The sequence below is a fragment of the Caretta caretta genome, chromosome 14 (genome assembly GCF_965140235.1).
Source record: "Caretta caretta isolate rCarCar2 chromosome 14, rCarCar1.hap1, whole genome shotgun sequence".
Lineage (NCBI taxonomy): Eukaryota > Metazoa > Chordata > Testudines > Cheloniidae > Caretta > Caretta caretta.
In genome coordinates, this window is record NC_134219.1 from 7,358,295 (window position 1) to 7,375,656 (window position 17,362).

At 42.5% G+C, this 17,362-nt stretch overlaps 1 protein-coding gene across 7 annotated transcripts in view; it reads right to left on the reverse strand.

The window, feature by feature from the left end:
* Positions 1-17,362, reverse strand: part of CEP112 (centrosomal protein 112) — a 361,941-nt gene that overhangs the window by 245,179 nt on the left and 99,400 nt on the right. For all 7 annotated transcript variants that reach the window (XR_007352397.2, XM_048817467.2, XM_048817466.2 and 4 more), the window contains one exon: positions 14,904-14,983. Coding sequence is in view for 6 of the 7 variants with exons in the window: in XM_048817467.2 (XP_048673424.2) it covers positions 14,904-14,983 (80 nt within the window). In the remaining variant the exon portion in view is untranslated. The remainder of the gene's footprint in view (positions 1-14,903; positions 14,984-17,362) is intronic.

Here is a 17,362-nt window from a genome sequence, read left to right on the forward strand (position 1 = left end):
CTTTAGGAAAGATGTGGACAAACTGGGAAGACTCCAGAGGAGATCAACAGAAACCATAAAAGGCTTAGAAAACCTGACCTATAAGGAAAGGTGAAAAAAACTGCATGTTTAGTCTTGAGAAAAGAAAACCAAGGAGAGACCTGATAACAAGTCCTCAAATATGTTAAGGGCTATTATAAAAAGGATGGTGATCAATTGCTCTCCATGTCTACTAAAGGTAGGACAAGAACTAATGGGCTTAATCTGCAACAAGGGAGATTCAGGTTAGATATTTGGAAAAACTTTCTAACTATAAGGATAGTTAAGCTCCGGCATAGACTTCCATTACTGGAGGCTTTAAAAGCAGGCTGACTTAACCCCTCTAACAGATGGTGTAGGTTTATTTGGTCCTGCCACAGTGCAGGAAGCTGGACTTGATGATGTCTTAAGGTACTTTCCAGCCCTATATTTCTATGATTCTATGAAGAAAGGACATATACTTAGAAAAACTTTCTGACATGCTACTGAAAGGTGATTCCACCACTATACTGCAATGTACTGTAACAACCAGAGTATCACTTGTGGTAGTGTGCATGTTACATATAAAAATTACTTTGCAGGATAACAATAATAAGGATTACAAACAAGCTTGATAGTCCTCAGGCCTTTGTCATGAACACTAACTAGCTGTATGTCTTGGGGAAAGAATCCTTAAATTCTCTCCTAGGCTTAATTCTGGCCAATGATTTCCTCTCTAACCACTTTTCTGAAGTTGCAAAGACTCGAACAGAGTTATACAAATAAATTAATGGGAGTTGGGTGCCTGAATACCTGTAAATATCACTCCCAAAGTGCTTTAAAAATTGTCAAACAATGGCCACAGCAGAAAGAAGGCACATACCAAATTAACAGTAACAGTAGTCCTTGCAATCTTTCTCACACTTACCAATCCATAATTGGCCTCCTAGACCTCTGTCATAACAGTTCAGGCCCTCCCATATCCGGTCAAGCCTCTACCAGCTGCAGTAGGCCAGCTATTTTGAAATCCATAAGAGGACTGAATGCTCCCTAACACATTAAGATTAGTGCTTTAACTGGCCCCCTTGCAAGGGTTCCCTGCATCACCCCACAAACTTAGAAGGTGTACTGACATGATTACAGATAGGAAAAAACTGAGTAGAACAAATCAATGTAAATATAGAAACCAACAACCCTATGCAAATATATAGCAATTAGCACAGTAATATCAGTCAACAACGACAAGTAACCTAGAAGGTCCCTAACTACCTTGTACCGTGCCTTGACAGAAAGACAGAGTGGACTGGAAAAACATACAGGGGTAAGACAGGGCAAGAATCAGTACCTCTATTTTGAGCCTGATCTTATGGACACTAGGGGCATCAGCCACTCGGTGAGGCTGACCTGCATACTGATCAAGAAAGGAAAACTGGTACAGTGCTGCTGCTGTAGCACCTTCTACTCTCACTACTCAGGAGAAAAAAAAACGAGGAGTACTTGTGGCACCTTAGAGACTAACAAATTTATTTGGGCATAAGCTTTCAGGGGCTATAACCTTCATCGGATGCATGCAGTGGAAAATACACTAGGAAGATACATATACACAGAGAACATGAAAAAATAGGTGTTGTCATATCAACTGTAACAAAACTAATCAATTAAGGTGGGCTATTATCAGCATGAAAAAAAAACCTTGTAGTAATAATCAGGACAGCCCATTTCAAGCAGTTGACAAGAAGGCGTGTGTAACAGTAGGAGAAAAATTAGCATGGGGAAATAAGTTTTTACTTTGTGTAATGAGCCATCCACTATAATCAGTAGGCTACACTGCATCATTTCATTTATCCTAATCTTCTAAAACTCGTGAAATACTATAGTCAGCTTTATTTAGCATTTTGGCAGTTGGAAGAGATCATCTGCAAATATTAGTATAGTTTTTCTGTTTGATTTTGGGCCTGATCCTAAATTTCCATTAACTTCCACTTTGGATTAGACTCATAATACATTGTTCTCTTTATGTTTGCTACCCTCCTTACTTCCAATCCTCAGAAGCACTTTTGGGTAACAAAGTTTTAAAATTTCTTCAATCTGAATTTCCAATTTTACCATAGATTTTTAGGATACTTGTGTTTTTTAGTTAATAGTTTTAATTGTGTTATCAGAATATTTGGCATTGGGAATTAGAAGGAACTAAACTGAATTGTTTTTACTATAAAAGCTAATAAGCTAATGCACTGATGCAGTTTTAGTCATGAGATGGGAAATAGTGATGACAATGCAATGCACCAAGACTATCAGGTCTAGGGGCATCCTTTACTGACAGAGTTTGGCCAGAAAGAAACCCATGGCAGACAGAGTGTGTTCCAACTCTACAGTGGGGTTGGATTTTGTGCGGGAAGAACTTCCTATAAAACCTGGGGCAAGACGCTTAGTCTATCATCTCTGCCTCAGTTCACCATCTGTAAAACTCCCCTATATCACAACGATGTTGTGTGAAGATAAGTTCATTAAAAGATGATGAGTTGCTCAGATGTTATGGTGATGTAGGCCATACAAGTATTTTAGATCAACAGGTGTCCAGATTATCAGTGGAGAGACAGAGCAGGGCATTAGACTGTTGTGAGAAACTATTCAGGCGACAATTTAGTGTTACATGAAGATAAGTAAAGCAAATTTTCTATTTCTCATAGGGTTTTTTTCCCTTGCATATAAGGCATTTTCATTAGTAACAAATGTACAGAGCATTTTTCTTCCTTTTTAAACGTCTGTGCTTACTTGGCCCATAGCTTAGAATGTTATAAATAGTAATAATACCTTTTCTCTTATTTCCCCTGACATTATTCACAGTAAAAATAACTAGAACCATGAGGCTTTAGCCTATTAACACCCACCTCCAATAACATACTATTATGACGCAATCAGCATAAACAGACCAAGAAAACAATCCCTTTACCTAAATAATTAAACAGATACTAAGGTTTTGGCTATAGAACAAACAAATTTACATTACCTTGTAGAAAAAAACCCTATCAATTTCAGCTAGAAGGAGATGGCTAAGAAGTAGAGCCTGTATTACATATAAATTAAGATTACCAGGACACTTGTAGCAGTTTTAAATATTACAGAGCAAACCGTTTGCTAATGTATGTTTCTGACCTCAGGTATTTAGCATAAATCCATGAAAACAACTTGAGTGAAGTATGATCTAAATTTGAACTCAGTAGAAAACTGCATTAAAACTACGGCAGCCTTATTTAAAGTGTACTATATCTTTAGATTTGCAGAAGCTTACTACTCCACACTCAGTCTCAAATCACTTTTACCATGAATTTACCTGGATGTATTTGAAGCTCTGCAACAACACTGCCTGCTGTCACACCACTAAAAGTTTCCCCAAATGCCTACCATTTCCTTTTCTATGCATTTCCAGTTGACTAGCGACTTAAGATGTAATCCTGTGGCCACTTCAGAATCAAAGTGCATCCAGATCAAAGAACTCTATGCGAAAACACTGACACATCTTGTGTGTTCTGAGCTGCAATCCCACAAGGCATGGTTTCTATTGAAGAGCGTGAATTATTTTTTTTCCTGTCTCAAGGGGAGATAGGGTTGTTTTATAAAGGTTTACTCTCTCTCTCTTTTAAGGGACTAGCTTGTAATTATTTACTTTCATCCCAAAAATACTCAAAGAAACACAGCAAAACAAAACGTTTCTCATATAGAAATCTAACATAACAGTTGGATCTTGCTGATTTGTACTGAGAGCTGGGACACCCTATTGTAAGTTACTGATTTTTACAAAAGCGGCAAAGAGTCCTGTGGCACCTTATAGACTAACAGACATATTGTAGCATAAGCTTTCATGGGTGAATACATGCATCTGACCAAGTGGGTATTCACCCACGAAAGCTTATGCTCCAAAACGTCTCTTAGTCTGTAAGGTGCCACAGGACTCTTTGCCACTTTTACAGATCCAGACTAACACAGCTACCCCTCTGACACTTGATTTTTACAAATGATCGAGTAAACATAAGGAAAAGACTCTCTGGCAGTTGTAGAAAAAGATTCACACTTCCTAATATTTTAAAATATCTAAAAATAAAATTATGTCAGATATCGAGAGTCAAGGAAGTGGCTTTAATTTGTGGAAGTGGAGTACTCACTGAGCCTTGCAGAGTTAACAATGAATGAGCTTTCCTCAATTCAGGGCATGTGCTCAATCTATCCCCACCACTCACTCTCATGGGCACTTGCTCCTCCAGAAATATACTGAAGCCTGAGTACTGGATCATAACAAGAGTCATAATACGTGTTTTACACCTCTTACTTGTATGTTATCCAACCACAGTTTCACACCATCTTTCATACCTATTACCACAGGCTATCTATAGACACAAGACAACACAATAGTTTCCAAAGCTATACCTTTCAACCATAAGAGCTTTGTAGCTCTTTATGTTATCCAGTAAATGAGGGGCCATATGGGAACACCTTCACAGGCAGTATGAAAACCAGAGGTTGTGCACCACAACCAGAATTAAAACTAGAAATATTTATGTAGGCAGAATGTAGATATTCATATTGGACGTAGGCAAGGACACTACACTGTTGTGAAAAGTGTATTTGAATCTTTAAAGACCGAAAGCATTCAGTAGCATTTTTCACCATTTTATCTTCATCCAAAAGCACCTTCAGAAACAAGTGTTACACTTCATGTTGATATCTATTCAATGACAAAATCACTACCATTCACTTTAAATTAATCCTAAACAACAGCTCCCTCTCTTCTGACCTTCAGCAGGACCTTGTGTACAAGCAGGAATGCATACAGCAGGTGCCTCTTTCAAGGGCGGAGAAAGGTGAGTGCGAGCAAGTCCAGGCTGTGATTCAGGAAAGAACAGAATTACTGACACTTCCTGTTGTGCCATGTTGCGAACAAGTCTATCTGGGGTAATCCCCACCTTTGGAAGATGCTGATCATGACATCCGGGCAGAGGGACCACTTGTGGTTGTGAAAGGACCTGCTAAGATGATCGGCCAGTTAGTTCTGAGAGCCCGGAAGGTATCAAGTGAGCAATGCAGAAGTCCCACAGCTTGAGGGCTTCCCAGCACAAGGGACAGGGGTGAGTACCACCCTGTCTGTATATATAGAACATAGCTGTTGTGTTGTCGGTCAATACTGATACACATCTGCCCTCCAGATGTCAAGCAAAGCGAACCACTCTTAGCTCCCTGACGTTGATGTGCAGCGACAGTTCTGTCTGGGACCAGAGAACTTGAGTCCCGAGTCTTCTGAGGTGCGCCCCCCATCCCATCACTGACACATCCGTGACTAGAGACAGCGAGGGTTGGGTCCTGGAGAAGGGCAGTCCCATGCACACCGCTTGTGTGTCAAGCCACCATAGGAGGGAATCAATAGCTGGAGGAGTAAGTGTGACTATCTTGTCTAGGAAGTCTCAGTTTGGCCCGTATACCAAGGCCAGCCAAACTTGAAGGGATTGGAGCTGCAGCCCGGTGTGCTGTATTACATACATACAAGTGGCCATATGGCCAAGCAGCTTCAGGCAATTTCACACTGTAGTAGTGTGGTATCGTCTTAAGTTCTCTATGATGGTGTCCACGGCCAGAAAGAGGGTTTTCAGAAGGAATGCTCTGGCTTGGTCGGAGTCTAGGAGAGCACCGATGAACTCTATCCTCTGAGTTGGGGCTAGAGTTGACTTTGCCACATTCAGGATCAGGCCGATCCTGTTCAATGTCAACAGAACTAGGCTCACGTGGTCCTCCATTTGTGCCCTGGAGTGGCCCTTGATTAGCTAGTCATCTAAGTATGGGAATACCTGCACCTGCCACCTCCACAGGAAGGCGGCTAGGACTGAACACCCAAGGGGCCACCAAGAGGCTGAAGGGGAGAATCGTAAACTGATAGTGGGTGTTGTTGACCACGAAGTGGAGGAACCACCTGTGGGGCAGAACTATAGACACATGAAAGTATGCATCCTTCAAGTTGCGGGTGGCGTACTAGTCCCCAAGATCCAGGGAGGGAATAATGGAAACCAGGGAGACCATGTGGAACTTCATCTTCTTTATGACTCTGTTGAGGTTTCACAGGTCTAAAATAGGCCTGAGCCCACCCTTGGCCTTCGGGATGAGGAAATAGCAGGAATAGAACCCCTTACCACTGAACTCCGGAGTTGCAGGAGCGTTTGCCCCTCCCGCATGAGGAGTTGCTCATGAGAAGGGTCACTGAAGAGGGACAAGAAAGGCAGGAAGGAACAGAACTGGAGAGAATATCCCAATTCTAGCATGTTCAAGACCCATTGGTCTGAGGTGATTTGCGACCAGGCATGGTAGAAATGGGATAGATGATTCACGAAAGGGCAGGGAAGGATTCAGGATCTGGTCTGGTGCATCACCCCCGGGCGCACCCTCAAAAGTTTTGCTTAGGGGTTGAGGACTGCCTCGCCAAGCCCTGGCCCTGGTTAGAGGAGGACTGAGGAGGTCTCCGGTGATTATTCCTGCCCTGCTTCCTGCTGTAATCCTGCCTAGGATGAGCACGGTAGAAGTGAGGGGTAGGCTGCAGCTTAAAATGTTTCCTTTGAGGGGCTTGTGTATGAAGCCCCAGAGACTTCAATGTTGCCTGTGAGTCTTTCAGGCTGTGAAGCTTAGAGTCTGTTTGCTCCAAGAAAAGCCCTGAGCCATTAAAGGGCAAGTCCTGAATTGTCTGCTGAACCTTGTGTGTGAGGCCTGAAGCCATGAGCTCCTTCTCATGGCTATGGCTGTTGACATCATCCAGGTTGCAGAGTCAGCAGAAACCAGAGAGGCCTGCAAGGAGGTCCTCGCAATGACCTCTCCCTCTTCGAGAATGGCAGCAAACTCTGATCCTGAGTCAGACGGAAGCAGCTCCTAGAACTTGGACAGTGTATTCCACGAGTTAAAAGCTGTAATTGCTGAGTACCACCTGCTGGTTGGTGGTGCGAAGCTGAAGCCCCCCTGGTAGAATACACCTTCCTGCCAGAGAGATCCAGCTTCTTTTCTTCTTTGGACTTGGGAGTCGATCCCAGTTGCCGTTGCCTCTCCTTCTTGTTCACAGCCACCACAACCAATGTGCCCGGCTGAGGGTGTGTGAAAAGGAATTCATAGCCTTTTGAAGGCAGAATGTACTTCCTTTCCACCCTTTGGCAGTAAGGGAAAGAGGCGGGCATTTGACACAGTGTTTTGGTAGTATTTTGAATTATCTTAATGAGGGGCAAAGCTACCTCGAGGGACCTTCAGGCACCAGAAAGTCAATTGTAGGGTCGGTCTCCTCCGACACCTCCTATATCTGCATGCCCAAATTTTGAGCCACCTTTCTGAGCAACTCCTGGTGAGCTCTGTTGCCCGTGGCCAATAGTGTGGTAGATGTGCCAGCCACTGCCTCATCAGGGGAGGATGAGGAGGATGCCCATGGGGGCACTGGGTCCTCCTGTCCCTCTGGCTCGTGGAGATCATCCTGCACGATGCATCTTCCGCAGCGCCAGGAGAGGCGCCGGCTTCCGGCCCCATGCTGGTCACCACTGCAGCCTCTGTGCTGGCCAGGGCACCAGTCTCATGGCTTTGCATAGGCTCCTGGGCTACATGTGATGATGGAGCGGCCTGTGCCTCTCATACAACTGATAGCGATCTGGACCCTGTACCCTGGACATGGTGGCAGGCCCACGGGGTCCAAAAGGGCCGTTGAGCTGGCACCTGCCACTGCGGTGGCCACGGCATCATAGGCAATGGCTGCCCCTCCTCCTGTCTCAATCTGTGCTGAGAGCAGTGAGGGTTCTGCGTAGATTCATATGATTCCACCTCTGAGTCCGATGATGATTCCAACGTTGGTGACCAAAGCAGTGCAGAGCGAGACGGTGCCAGGGAGTAGTGCCAAAGTGAGGGCAAATGGTGCTGCATCATAGATGGCTTGCCCTTGTAAGGCACAATGCTTCTTTGTGGTGCCAGGGGACTGTGTTTTCATAGCTATAGGGTCCCTGGACACCTCAAAGGTGTCCGGGGTGGAGGGAAGATCCAACTCTTCCACCTGAATCTCCAGCACTGGGGATTCCACAAGAACCGGACTCGACAGACCTCCTGCAAGGCCGGAGTTGATGGTGCCAGCTTTGTTGAGCCGGAGCAGGGTGTCTCGGTGCAGGATGCATCCCGTTAGCAACTCCTCGCTCCACTGCTCTAGTGGGAGAGCGACCTCTGTCAGTCTTCTTCTTGTTAGGCACCAGTATATGGGAGCAGTGCCAGGCACTCGCACTGGAGGTGGTCTTCGGCGCCGGGGAGTGGCGGTGCCAAGGGTCTCCGGAGCCCAAGTCCTTTCTCAGCGCTGCAACCTCTCTTACACAGGTGGCACGCTCTGCACCTAAGTGCTGGGCTTGGGGTCAGACGGTGCCTGTGTTGGCGGGGGGTGGAGGGCTGACTCCATGAAGAGCAATTTTAGCCTGAAGTCCCGATTCTTTTTAGTTCCTGGGAGGAAGCCTCTACAGATTTTACACTTCTCAGAATTTACACTTCATACAGGAGTCGGGTGGGTCTCCTCCGGGCATAGGCTTTTGACAGGACCGACACGGTTTGAACCCGAGACCGAGGCATACCCCGGTCCCTGGGAGGGGATGAATGTGGGGGGGAGGGGAATCCCCAAGTGAAACTTAACTTAACTAACTATAAAACTACTGAAACCTAACTAATCCTAAGTTAACTATTTACAGATACAACAAGAGAAAGTCCAGTAGGGGATCGCTTGCCATAGCAAGAGAAGAGAGCAGCTCCATTGACCGTAAGACTGGCAGTAAGAAGGAACTGAAGAGACAGGGACCTACCTACACCACCATGAAGGCGCAACTACAGGGGGCTCCACAGCCAATCTGAAGGGTACCACTAGGGGGAAAACCTTTCAACGACTGTGCACGCGGCATGCACACACCAACTTGGAATCGCCATGAGCAAGCGCTCGAAGAAGAAACAATTTCATTGCAATACATTTAGGTGAAAATAGTTACAGTGAATGTGCTCCCCACACAAATACAAAAAGATATAGAGTATAGACAACCGAAAGTTGGAAGTTCTAGTTTAATAATGTATTGAGCATTTTGAACTATTCCCTGTTTATTTCAAATATTTAAGGGATTATCTAAATAAAGATGTATAGACTTCTGCTTTGTGCCTATTCTTACTGTATAAAACTGACCGTGCAGTTTTTAGTAAAAAACTTCTGGTTTGTTTCAGAATAATCTTTGCTTTTTTAAGAAAATTATTTCTGTAACTTTGAAATAGTTAGGCAAAAAATAAATTGGGCTAAAACATATGGAAATAGTATTCTACATAATCAAAAGAGGAAGAAGCAAAACTTGTCACAATTGCATCTGCTGTGTGTAAATCATTCATACACCCAGAAAATACTGGGTTTGTTGTACATTGAAAATTTGATCAAGATGAAAACTCAATTCAAAACTTAGTTGGTGCAATGTATCTCTTTTCAGTGCAGTGTGTGCCAATTCTCTACACTATTTCAGTTACCTTTGAAAAAAGGAGAAAGAAAGATTACTTACTATTAACTGTAGTTCCTCGAGAGAGATGCCACTGCACGTTCACACTAGTAGGATGCACTCCTGGCACCAGTAAGCTTCAAAAACTTTCTAAAGCAGTGTCCCCACTGAAACTATAAAAGCACCACCTCACAGAGCCAAGTATTTGGAGATGAGGTTTCTAGAGGCCATGTGGTCCCCTACTGCCTCATTTCCTTCTGTTAAACCCCAGAGTCCTTTGGAGAGTAAAACTCTGAGGAAAAGAGGAAAGTGGACATAACATGAATATATACAGGCAACACTCAGAAAAAAAAATGGTTACCTACCTTTCGAAACTGTTCGTCAAGATATGTTGCTCATGTCCATTCCATTGTACGTGGGCACGCGTCCACATGCACTAATGATGCCTGCACCGATGATGCGTGCGCCCTAGTTGAGTGAGCCATCACGATCGCTGGCAGGGGCACTTTCGCCAGCTCATACCAGCAGCAGATGCAAACCATGATTCAGGATGAGATTCTCTGGGTAGACACTAGGCAACCCTTCATCCGGTCCACGACAGCAACACGTGAACCGCTTCCACTTAGCCGCATAGGTAGCCCTAGTGGAGGGTTTCCTGCTGCCCAGCAGGACCTGCTGGACACCGGCGGAACACTGCCGTTCTTTCCCGCTCAGCCACACGGAAACAAGGACATCAAGTAAAGCGCTGCCAAGTTCAGATGCAGCAGGGTCACATGGTTCTGGGACAGTAGACCCAGCCTTAGAGGAAGCTGCAACTGGGTGGCTCTGTCCTGCTTCACCTTGAGCAGGACTCTGTGGATTAACAGCACTGGCAGGAAGGCGTACATCAATGCTCCTGACCACAGAATCAGAAAGGCATCCGACACGGAGCCCTTGTCCCTCCCCAGCAGAGAACAGAACACATGGCACTTCCTGTTCTGTCTGGATGTTAACAGGTCCACCTGGGGAGTTCCTCACCTGCGGAAAATTAGGCTGACCACCTCCGGATGGAGTGAGCATTCATGGAGAGACAAGAAGGATCTGCCAAGGCGATCCACCAGGATGTTCTTGGTTCCAGGCAGGTGTGCAGCCCGCAAATGAATGGCATGCCACAAACAAAAGTCCCAGAGGCTAAGTGCTTCCCTACAAAGGGCCAAAGACCCAGCACCGCCCTGCATGTTGATGTAGCACATTGCAGCAGTATTGCCCGTCAGGACCTGCACCACCAGGCGAACTGCTCTGAGCTTCCGGACATTGATTTGAAGGGTTAGGTCGTGTTGCAACCAACGGCCCTGGGTATTGAGCTTGTTCAGATGGGCTCCCCAGCCCAGATCAGATGTGTCTGAGATCAAAGTGAGCAGGGGGGCCTGGGGTGACGAAGGGGACTCCCTGCAGCACTGACTTGGGATCCCATCACCAGTCCAGAGACGCGAGGACATGGCTCAGCACCGCAACCACTCAGTCCAGGGGGTGCCTGCTGGGAACGTAAACCGAGGCCAGCCACATTTGCAGGGCCCTCAGATGAAGCCAGGCACGGCTTACCATGTAGGTGCACGCGGCCATCAGTCGCAGGCACATGTGGGCCATGGTGAGCAGTTGGCTCTAAGTCTGACATGACCGGACATTTTTAACTGTAAATGTCTTCAGCAACAGGTTAAATTAAAAAGCACTCTCCCAGTTATTCAAAAGGAACATCCATTAACTTTGTCAGCTCCAAGATCCCAGATCAGGACAGGTTTTCTGACTAGTGGAGATATCTTAACTAGTCCTTTGAGGAATCTTATAATAGTGGAATGGCTGAAGAATTTTCAATTGCCAACCGAAAACAGTACGTTGAGATGTCAATAGATCACTTTGAATGGTGACAAGGAAAAGCTCAGACTTCAGGTATAATACATAGTCCAGAATAGATAAAATTGGGGCACACCTGGGGACAGGTTATCTGTTGCCCAGAGATAAGTTCTTTTCCATTGCTCAGGAAAAAAAAGTTACTAAACTTTTCTGTAACCTACTCTTTGAGATGTTTTCTACATATCTATTATACTGTAGGGGTGTGTGCCTCTAGCTCAGTTGTCAGAATTTTTCTCCCTCCATGGTACTCATTGGGGCAGCTCACACTGCACGCAGGTATAAAGAGTGGAGTCACCTCCAACCACCACCAGGTCCTTTTAGACAGAAAACTCCAATGCAGAGGGGTAGGAGGGCGGGTTGTGGAGTGGACATTTGCAACACATCTTGAAGAACAACAGTTATGGAACAGGTCGGTAACCATTTTTTCTGCTTTGAGCGATTGCACATGTGCATTCCACTCCTAGTGACTCACAAGTCATGAAAACAGATGATGGGATCAGAGCCTTTCTAAACAGGGACTGAAGGACAACTCGTCCAAATCTTGCACCATGTCTAGCTTGCAAACAGGAAAACAAGTCCAAAATCTTTTTTTTTTTTTTAAAAACACAACTAAAACTTACTATCCTAATATACTGAAGACTAATCTAACTATATAAACACACACTATATTTACAAATGCTGGGAGAGAGAGAACTGTTTTGGTACTGAACAGAGTTCCGACGACCGTCACAGGCAGTAAGAAGGAAATGAGGGGTCTTCGGGGAGGCTTTGCCCTTTACACCTTCATGCAGTGATGCACGGCAGCAATGGGAGCTTGAGCCACCAAATGGATACAGCTGAGGGAAAAAGTTTTCAATGACCCTGTGCTGGGCTCACCAACACCAAGACTGGAATGCACATGTATAGTCACTTGAAGAAGAACTGTGCGTTAGGAGGTCAGGTGACACTGTTATATGATGATTTAGATTGTAAACTCTCTGGAGCAGGGACTGTCTCTTATCTATGTTTGTACAAGTCCAAAACAATGGATCTCCAGTCCCAACTGGGGATCTATGGGTGTCAATATAAATTATATATATAAAATGATATGGGGGCTTTCTCATGACTGCTCCAGAAGATCTCAATACCATCCCCTGCCTGTCAAATCTAGAGTACTCAGAAGGATACTGGCCTAATCTGATTTTTCTGATCACCAATAAAAATAATGTAACTAGTAGAGAAGTATGAAGGAGATCTTTGCTTCAGTCCAATAGAATGCATCAGATACAGTCTCTGTCCATCTCATTCTGAAGCAAAACTGAGCATGCTTTGCAATGAAAGATTTCAAATTTATCCAGTTCTTTCTCTTTTAAATCAATAGGATTATTTACAGATTAAGGTACTACTCAACACTATTAAGAATGACTGGCCCTAAATTAACATTACATGTCAACATTTTCAAAAGTGGATGTCTCAATATGCTGGAATGTTCCAATGACCACTTAAGAACATAAATAGCTCTTTTATTACACCTAAGTGTTGATTTGAGAATCCAGTTATCAGATTTAAACAGCCAATTAAATAGCTCAATTTGGAAAAATCGTCGCCCACATTAAAATCTAAACTCAGATGTACAGCATGTCTCTTCACATAGCTTGAAAAATTCACGACTGAATTAGCATGGCAGTGAATTTTCAAGACACATAGCATTTCAAAGTACACATCAAAGATTAGAATCTAGGCCTCTGACTTTAATTTTGGCCCCCTGTGCTTAGACTCAGATACTACACTTTAGATCAGACACTACAAAAGGTTTACTCCACATTAAATGAGGTAGTCTACTTTGTTCATTAATCATTGACACAATGGGCTACTTAGAGTGTGAAAAGCTGTCATACCAGATGTATTATGTCAAAACAATTGAAATGTAGGTTTTAAACCCAGATTCTGCCTTCAGATACAAGGGACAAATCCTGGAAAATCACTTACTAGATGCAATATGACACACAAAATGAGCTCAAATACAGCATCTTAGATCCGAATCAGCCTTTTTAAATCTAAGTGATACAATTTCTTATGATTCTTTCCTGAAAATAATGTTAGTGTGCATTTCCAGTAGTCACTTTTTAGTGAAATAAAACGGATAAGTTAACCTGTGCCTTCTTCCTGCATAACACCTCTAAGATCTGGTCTTTATTCTTAGTCCATACAGCTAAAATTCTCATCCAGGTCCTCATCATCTTGACTACTGCAACCTCCTTCTCTCTGGCCGTGACAAATTCCATCTTGACCACTTACATCCTTCCAAAATGGTGCTGCACAGATTATTTTCCTGGGCCATTGCTTTGACTAACCCTCTACTGGCTCTCCATCCTCCACCATATCTAACACATATGATCTGTCTTCATTTTAAGGATTTCATGGCATATCCCTGCCCTACTTATAATATCTTATACAGTATCAAGATGTCAATCCCTGGACCCACTGTGCAACTGATGCCTACCTTGCCCACCAATTTGTAAAATTTTTCAACAGGCACCTTCACACTTTCTCCCATGATTCCCCCTTTTGAATGAGAGGAGCTCCATATAGAAATGTGCAAAGGTACCACATTTTCCTTCTTCAAATCCCTCCTTCCAACTCTCCTCTATCATAATGCCTACTACAAACTCAACAACGGAACAGAAGGTGTGTGTCATGACGGCTGCTATCATGCAGATTGGTATTGTTCCTCAAACTCCCCGAGTCTATTTGTTGTATCCACCTGTTGTCTTTCATTTTATACTTAGATTGTAATCTCTTTGGGACAGGAACTGTCTCTTTTTTATATCTTTCAATCTTATATACTTATATAATGCCCCTCACTGCAATATCTGAGCACTTCCCAATCATTAATATATTTATACTCACAAGAGATCTGAAGCGTAAGGAAATACCGTGGGGGGTACTATTACCCCCATTTTACAGATGGGGAACTGAGGCACAGAAACTAGGTGACTTGCTCAAGGTCACAAAGGAAATCTGTAATGGTACAGGGAATTGAACCCACGTCTTCCGAGTCTCAAGCTAGCATCTTAACCACTGAATCCTGTTTGTACAGTACTTAGGAACTTTAGGAACTACCACAATACAAATAAACAACAACAATACATGAACATTTCAATTGTAACCTGATCCCCCTAATAAATGTCCACAACAACTAATCTTCAGTAAGGAATATGGACTGCAAACATGTCAGTTCTAAACTGAAGCTGGTTTGAGTTACTTAAGGGGAATAGAGCATCTGAAACCACTAAGTTCTATTTTGTTACATTCCTATCACTTAAAACCAGATGAACTGATTTTTTTTTTTTTTAATTTTTACAGCTGACTAATAAAACCCTAAAAATAAGGTTTTATAATGGAAAGCTGACCCAAACTAAACTATAGGAGTGTTGTTATAAAACACAAAGCATATGGTCTACTTACTGAATTTGAATAAAAACAGAGACATTTAAAGAAAAAAATTATTCTTTATCACGTCTCACTTACTTCAAAGCCTCTTCCAGTTTGCGAATTTTCTTTTGAGCATCCTCTCTCTCTTTATCAAGGTCATTTTGGAAGCCATGAATCTATCATTTCAAAGAAAAAATTTACATTTTAGCTACTACAGCATGTGATCAACAGAATGATTAAACATTATTTCAATTTTGAACTCAACAAATTAGTTTCATATAGGTTTAGATAAGAAGTTGTTGAAATATAATCAACATATGTAACGTGATGTTTCCATAGTTCAAACAAAGTTTGGGGACAAAATTAGCAGCAGGCTGAAACTATCAGAATATAACCTTCTCTACTAGTGTGATTTTTCTTCCTGTCCAAAGAATGTTAAACTTCTAGTGTTAAAAATACAGTAACTGTATTAAAAAGAACTAGTTTTTTCTTCAGTATCAATTGCCATATGAGGATACTGAGAGATCATGAAATAAAGGGTAGATAATAAGAGAGAGAGATTTGTCTGAACCATATCTTTGCCTAATAGCCTAGACAGAAGTTCCTACTCATTGACTTGTTTTGAATTTAAACTTACAATGGATTTTTATAAAGATGATTTTTTCACAAAGCATTTTTTTAAAATATGATTAAATGGGTTAACAAAGTTACTTAAGCATACTGGCCACAGTATAACATACATTCAGATACTATGGCATCCAAGAGCAGTTGCCCCGGGGAAAGAAAAGACACAGAGGAAGAAGAGAACTGCACTACTCTAGAATTCTTCACCCTCATTGAAATAAAAAGTGAGAGTGATTCAACAAGCATGTGAGAAAGACTGCATATACTCTCAGCCACATTCTTCAACAAGCACAAGATAAGTCAAGGTTTATTAATCTGTTCTCATTTTGAAATTCTTGGGTACTGTAATTTTGCAGCATATGTGAACTGTGCATCTCACCGAAACACCCAAACAAATGCACACCCATTACAGTTTACAGAATCTTTAACATAAATATAACTCCCTCAGTCAGCCAATATATGTATATACTTTTACACACACACACACACACACACACACACACACACCTTTCCTCCTGTCACATGTACAGATTCCAAAAGATGTGTACAGACACACATGCTTACTCTATCTTACAGGCCCCATTTCTTCTAATTTCGTCTTTTTTCTCTTTTTTTAAATCTATTTAGATTATAAACTCTTTGAAGCAAGGACTGCTTTAAATGTTTGCACAGCACCCAGCACATTTTGGGTGCTATTATAATACAAGTAGTAAATAATAATGATTTTTTAAAAAGATTACTGACTTCTGGGAGCAACCAAGCTGACAATTTTGTTCTTTTAAGTCCTTACATGGTATAGATCCTAGCTATCTGAGATCACCTCTCTCCCTGTAAACCATTTCTGAGCTCCTAGGCTTTTTCTAACATGCCCTACCTTTTAGTGTCAGGTGGCTAGTAGCAAATTTTAATCCATGGAGGGTTCTTTACTCTGATTCTGTTGGACCAATAGGGGGAAGTGAGTTTCAGTGTTTGTCAACCTTCCAGGCATGGTACAAAGCACATCTGTTCACATTGGTTTTTGCCTAAGGCAGGTTAGGTGTCAAGGTTTTGGTTTGGATTTTTTTTGTTTTTTGTTTTTTTTAGCACTGCTGAGGTAATAGTGTAGAGATCCTTGTGACAAAGATCGTAGTAAATTTAGGGGCTGTTCTTCTAGCACCCAATTATTTGCAGCATGATGTTTGATTCATATGAATATTCTCAGAGGCTCAGGAAATAGGTGCACAATTTTATGCATACCTAATTGAAGAGATTGCATGGTTCTGCATAAATTATTATATTTATTGATGGTATGTAAGAATTGATATTAGGATAAAGTGGGCATTAAATATTTGTTAATTTCAAAGTAATGAGTGTGATGAAATTACATCAGAGAGAGAAAAAGAACAGATGGAGCAAACAAATAAAATTTGGTTTATGAAGTACAGAAGTCTAGAGTGGCATTGAGAACATTTAGAAGCAATACATGTGCCATCAACTAAAAAGTGTTGTGAACATGTACAAATGATGGGAAGTCACAGCTCTGATTCCACAAAGCACCTCTGAAGTTCAACAGAAGCCTCACGGGGAAAAAAAGAAAATTCAATAAACCCCCACACCCTATAAACGTCTACAATATGAACCACAGGAATCCAGTACATTTTAGCTGATTACATATTGCAAAAGTATTTGCACAATATGATCAGAAATCATATCTCTAGAAAATATCTAGGCAAGAATCTGTGTTAGTATCAATGACCTTGAATGTCTGTAACAAGATGCAACTGACACTCTCCAACACAGCATACTGATATCTCAGATGAAAAACAAGAAAGGAAAAACACAGTTAAAAAGACTCACTAATAGAAAGTTTCAGTACAGAAGCTAACTGTGTGGAAGTCTGAGTATTTAGCTGGTTTGGAACATTCTCAGAGACAGAAGGATTTTCCATTAGG